The 5850-nt window shown below is 52.2% G+C and overlaps 2 protein-coding genes across 2 annotated transcripts; both read right to left on the reverse strand.

The window, feature by feature from the left end:
• BC939DRAFT_444577 (uncharacterized protein) lies at positions 1-2275 on the reverse strand. The gene is made up of 3 exons (XM_051554696.1): positions 1940-2275; positions 1770-1840; positions 1-1636 (listed from the first exon to the last, which is right to left on the reverse strand). The coding sequence occupies exons 1-3, from the start codon at positions 2211-2213 to the stop codon at positions 53-55; spliced, it is 1929 nt and encodes a 642-aa protein (XP_051414375.1). The 5' UTR covers positions 2214-2275; the 3' UTR covers positions 1-52.
• Positions 2276-3385: 1110 nt separating this feature from the next.
• BC939DRAFT_475137 (uncharacterized protein) lies at positions 3386-5850 on the reverse strand (the record flags this gene model as incomplete). The annotated part of the gene is made up of 2 exons (XM_051558471.1): positions 3386-5347; positions 5509-5850. 2 exons carry the CDS (start codon positions 5848-5850, stop codon positions 3386-3388), a joined length of 2304 nt encoding a protein of 767 aa, XP_051414376.1.

Here is a 5850-nt window from a genome sequence, read left to right on the forward strand (position 1 = left end):
TAGAGCGATTATTATTATTATTATTATTACTATTATTATACAGATAATTGCTCTATCTCCCGGCCGACGGCTTCTCAATCGACGGATGATCTCCAGACTCACCCTCAGCCCTCCAATGGTTATTGGCGACAATCTCCCACAGCACCTCATGGTGCCTTGCCGTCACCGGGGTATAATCCACATGAAAGTCTGCCTTGAAGTACTTTGGATTGAATTCGATCGGGACCGGATCCCCCTCCATGAAGAACTCGAGGATCGGAACCCGATAAGTGCCTTTGTACCTCAACCGGCTCATCGGAGGATCGACCCCCAGGTTCTCGAAATCGTTCAGGATCGCGTCCAATCCGTAGACGGATGCGCCCGGGAAGGAAAAGAGCGAGAGATCCTCACCGACACGTCCACCGAACGCATAGGATTTCACCCCGTGCGTGTTCTTGAGCCGGTTCAGACTCATCCCGCATGCGGACCCACAGAAGCCGTCGGTCATGACGACGACGCGCTGGGGATCATGTTGCCAGGGCATGCCCAGCTCGAACGCACCGAGGTTATGATTCATATAGACCAAAGGCGTGTAACCCAATCGCCGACTGACCCTGCGCTGGAGTTGGTCATCCAGGAAGAAATTCTTTGACATGTCCTCGTTCGTGTCCGGGTCCGAGAACGAATCCGGATTAAAGTAGCCTGCGTATTCGACTTCTGCCAGATCCCTCTGCGCCAGGGCCTTGGCGCTCGCGGAGGATCTCAGATCGGACAGGTATACGGATGAGTGGTTATCGACGGGGAACATCCAGTCGACGAGATCGTATGCGAAATTGACGTAGCCGCCTCCATTCGAGGTCAGGTCCAGGATCACGTTGCGAACTCCGACCTTGTAGAGCCGATCGAAGCCCTCGACAAAGACGTCGGTTTCCAGATCGAGCTTCACCGAATGGGTCGGGATGACGACGACACCGGTCGTTGGTCGTTTGAGGAGCTGATAGAATCCGGTAGTTGTGCCGTTGTAGATCAATCGAGAGACCGGATCAAAAGCCTCCTGACGCTTAGAGAGCTTTGATAGTGGATGAAGGGTCTCCAGTCGAGGGGTTTCCACAGCCACCTGGAGAGATTCATCCCACGCGAATCGTTTCTTCTTCTTCTTCTTCTCCTTCTCCTTGGGTTCTCCTGTATCCCTCTGCTTCTCTCCCGCACGCCCCTGCTTCAACGCCGAGGCCTGAGTCTCTTCATTCGAACGAGGGTCGGTATCCTTATAACAATTCTGGGTCAAGAACGATTCCGTGCTATCGAACTCGTTCCACGAAACTAGTCGATAGACATCCCAATCCGCCTTCAGCTGCAGGTCCCGTCCATCCGGGTACGCGGGCGAGGGTGCGCACTGGACATGATAGAGCATCGCCTGACGTTCGGGCAGGGTGGCCCGGGTGGTGAACATCCCGGGGAGGTAGTCCCATCGTAGGTTCTCAGAGTCGTAGACCTGGGCGGTCAGGGCCTTGTTCAGTCGCACGCCCGCGTCCTTGGAGATCGCCGAGTTGAGGTCGACGTAGGATTGGATGGCGTCGAGGGCGTTGACGCCGTCGATGGTTAGGACGTGGCAATCCTCGAGATCTTGGCCGCTCTTGTCTACCAATATCCGAACAGTCTAAAGGTCCAAAAAGAAAAGAAAAAGAAGAAAGGGTTAGTTAGTATCTGGGTTTGTATCGGCAAGAGAGTCGAAAAAATAAAAAAAAACCCAGCCTGAAAGCTGTGGTTCGATGGGGGGATGGTGATATTACCTGAATGCTGTGGGCGACTGGGGCGTAGAGCTCGAACGGTTGCACGAAGAGATAGTGCCGGTAGCAGTTTGCTATTACCCGGAGTCCGAGAAAAATCCTTTTTCTTCGTTAGTGCTTCCTCCCTTTTCTTATCCCTCCATACCAACAAAGAAACCACACAGCAAACTTACCGAGATAATTCGCATGGGCATCATTCAGCTTGCTCACCAGGAGATCCACATCGTTCTGGAACCAAAAGTCGCCCTGATAATCCTGTCTCGAGATCAGATCCAGTCCACCCAAAATATCGACCGGTGGGGTCGTAAAAGGCTTCTCCAGATTGGGATTCATGGCCGAGTCCAGAAAGATGTAATAGTCCCGGTAGAGTGTATAGAGCGTCGACAGCACGTTGTTGGCCTCCGTCGCGTTATAAGGCACGTTCTCATAACAGGCCTTGACATGCATGTAGGTGATCTCGGGCTCGACAAGTTGCCCGAGGATCCCGCATGGGTCCTCCTCTGGCTGCTGCTGCTGCTGCTGCTGCGGGGTGTTGCCTGGCTCGGGAACTTGTCGTTTGAGAGATGATGTGGCAGTGTCGGCGTGCTTGGCCAGGGGTGCAGCAGAGACGAATCCGTTGTGGTATCCAGGGCTGGTGATGATGGACAGGGTACTGAGGAGCGTTGCTGCTATGAGTGAGAGGACGATTCTAGCGCCGAGTCTTGGCTGGGGTCGTGAGGGAAGGTAACGACCTCCTCCTCCTCGTCCTCCTTTTGATGATGGTGCAGTCCAGTGTCCCATGTTTCCTTGTGTCACCCCTGCACTATTACTGTTGTGGTTCGAAGACGGCGATGGTACCCTTTGAGAGAGAAGGAAGAGTATATGAGCCGGTTTCCTGAGCAGGTTAAGGAGCGAGAAATGAGGGGGAGGGCGTAAAAGTAGGGGTATAACGGGATCCGTTGTCTCCTGTCGACGATCACTCTGTCCACTTGTCCTGGGTGTCCTAATTGGTTTCAATTGCTGCCGAGGTCCTGCAGTGCCACTTGTTTGAATACAGTTCCTGAACAGCCAGCGACAAGGAAACGGGAAGTGTCAAGAACAAACGTGAGAATGAAGGAGGAACAAAAGGGAAGACAAAAGGAAGGCCAAGGAGGCCAAGAAGGACAAGAAGGACAGGAAGGACAAGAAGAAAGGCCAATGGCAACGGATATGTTTGTATGTATTTATGACTGTATGGTTATTTTTATTGTGAGCACCATTGCAGCTAGATGAGAAACACAGGCTTTTTTGAGGATGAATGCTGATGCAAAGTTGATGATGAATACAGCCGATCCCAAGTGTCATCGTCTTTCCACATCAACAGAGAGACCAAGAAGCTCTCTGCTTTGTCCCTCCCTCCGCTTTCTTCTCTCTCACTTTCGTCTTCACTCTCTCTCTCGCACTTGGCGTGTTTGTGTGTATGCATTTGGGTCGCGGTCGCAAGGTTAAGGACACACGGTCCTCCGCTCAGACAGCGCTTTGTCTCCGGGCATGGCGATGTCCCCGATCTGGGTCAAGAACCCCTGCCATCTCCTATTGGTGTGTGTATCGGACAATTTCCATTCAAACATTAGTGCCAAGGTGTTGGTGAGCAGAACCTGTTAATGAAAACAGCAAGGCAGCACAACAGTAGCAACAACAATAAGGAATAAAGAAAGAGCACCCACCAGAAGATCCCGGTCAATTTCCTGTTCGCCATCCTTGCCGCGCAGATGAACCGATGCTCGTCTATTCGCCTCGCGCTGCTCAAAATCCCAATCCTTCTTCTGTCGCGCCTTCGCCTCCGGTCCACCCAGCCCCCACACCTCGCATTCCACCACCTCAAACTCAACATCAAACCCTGTCTGTCTGGGTCCACCGGCTCGCATGTATACGTTTCCATCCGCAAAGTCCTGTCGATAGCTGCCATACATCAGGTTGTCATCCATATACAACAAACAGCTCTCTGACGCCTGGTTTCCAAATCCTACACCCGCATTCTTGAGAAAATGAATAAAATGTCGATTCTGTGCTTCATTCCTGTCTCCTGCCCTTGGTGCATCTCGTCTTGGAGGGAAGATTCTGGATGACGGTGGTCCTGAGGAGGAAGCATCGGATTTCTTTGCTGGGAAGACTTCAAAGCAAGGCGAAAGCTCAAATACCGCAAACGAGTCGTTACCCCATCCTGCCTTCGACACCTTCCAGGTCTCTGTAACGTACGCCCCCAGCACCAGTCTCTCCTTTTTGACTTTCCTAGGCGTCACTATCGTCGGCGCAGCCTCTATTGAGCTCCTCTTTATCTCCGTCGGTTCAACTACCGTGGTACCGGAGGGCACGCCATCAAAGATCGTGCTTAAGACACTGCCCGGGGATGCAGGTGTCGTTGGAGTGCGACCTATTAATTGATCGAACGAGGTCTGCCGTCCATCGACTGTCCAGTGTACATTGTATGCTGGTGAGTTACTGCTGGCTGGGGGGCGATGACGCGAGGAAACGCTACCGAACGAAATAGACTGCCGACGGTTCGCGGTCGGTGTTCCAGTCTTGAGTCGCTCGACCAGCAATAGAAGCAACGTCGGTGCGGGGTACTTGCAGATATGGACCTCGAATTGGTTCATGCTGAATCCATGCCGACTTCCAGTGTAGAGGTTTGTCATCGTCGGCGTTGTCTTTTGAAGCGGAAGGAACCAAGAGATCAAAGCAATGTTGTCGGGCGTAAGAATGGTCGAAGGCGAGTCCAAGATGGGAACTGGAGATACGCCTGGCAGCTCCATCTTTTCTGCAGCACCTGGACCTGTACGCCAAAGGGTGTTGCCGATAAGAAACATGCTATAGAAGTACTGGGAGAGGATCTCAAAGAGATTTGGTGCATTACGGGAAACGTATTTCGTGAACATGGCAAAATCGATCAGTTCGGAGTCGATGTCCACGGACGAGATGCTCTTGCTGTATTGAATCAAATGTTCCACCATCCTTGTAGCTCGATGTCGATGGGACGAGTCCATAGCAGGATCTGATCCGACTTCTTCGTTGCTGCTCTCGCGACCCTCGACCACTTGCTGAATCAGCCAGAACAGGCCATCTAGGATCTCCACCAAGTCACTTGCTTTTACTTTGGGCCCAACTTCCGCCATATCCTCTTCATTTGGATTCCATTCGAGATTGTTAAGAGTCAGGTCCTTGAACGAATCCTCCATTGTCTTTGTCCGCTCTAATGTCAATATTTTCTCGAGATGAGAAGTTGAGTTTGTGTTCGCATCTGGGCTGTCGGCTGCACTAGTCGTGACGTTAGCGTCAGCGTTGGTGGCAGCAGTGTCGGTCGAAGCTGAGGCTGTCGGGGACACCACACTTTCAGCAAAAGATTCAAAGATGACCCGAAGCGGCTTGAGATCCAATAGCGCGTTCTCGTTGATCTTGTGGCAGTAGAGTGCCAAGGGCTTGATGAGATCCCGGACGGTCAGATGTCGCGGCAGGTCCTGGCCTGGCAACTTATCAGGATTATCGGGATAGACTGAGAGGTTATAGAATGAGCGGAAGAATAGGTGACCGGCGCGGTTCCTGTTCGCAGGAATGCCAAGGTATTCCTACAGGACATCAAAACAAGGAATATCAATTTCAGTACCTTGCGGCAAATATCAACCTTGTCAACTGTGGGATGTGTGTAGGTTATATCTGGACACCGCCATGACTGTTCAAAGATAGATGGACCTATGGTCTTTCAACATCTCAAAAGCAAAATGCGTACCACAAAGGTCGCCTCAGTGATCCCTGGAACGATCCAGATGTCTTTCTTCGTAGGTTTGGCCGATGCTACATTGGAGACTGTGCCTTTGTTCTGGTGTTGCTGTGGTTCAGAAGAACGATCGGTTTCTGGGTCGTTGTTCTGTCGGTCCTTTAGTTGCTGGAAGACTTGGCGCAACGAGAGTAGCTCGATTTCAGAAAACTTGCTGGCCATGTCCCGGTGCATCTTGTTGCTGGCCCATGAAAGGCCGTCTTGGTCGCCAGAGCGAGGGCCCCGGCTGCTGTCTGGCGCGCCAGCGGACGCTCTGTCCGAGTCGCTGGGGAGTAAGGATTGGATGGCACCCAT

Source organism: Gamsiella multidivaricata (genome assembly GCF_025024155.1).
Source record: "Gamsiella multidivaricata strain RSA 2152 chromosome Unknown BC939scaffold_17, whole genome shotgun sequence".
NCBI classification, from domain to species: domain Eukaryota; kingdom Fungi; phylum Mortierellomycota; class Mortierellomycetes; order Mortierellales; family Mortierellaceae; genus Gamsiella; species Gamsiella multidivaricata.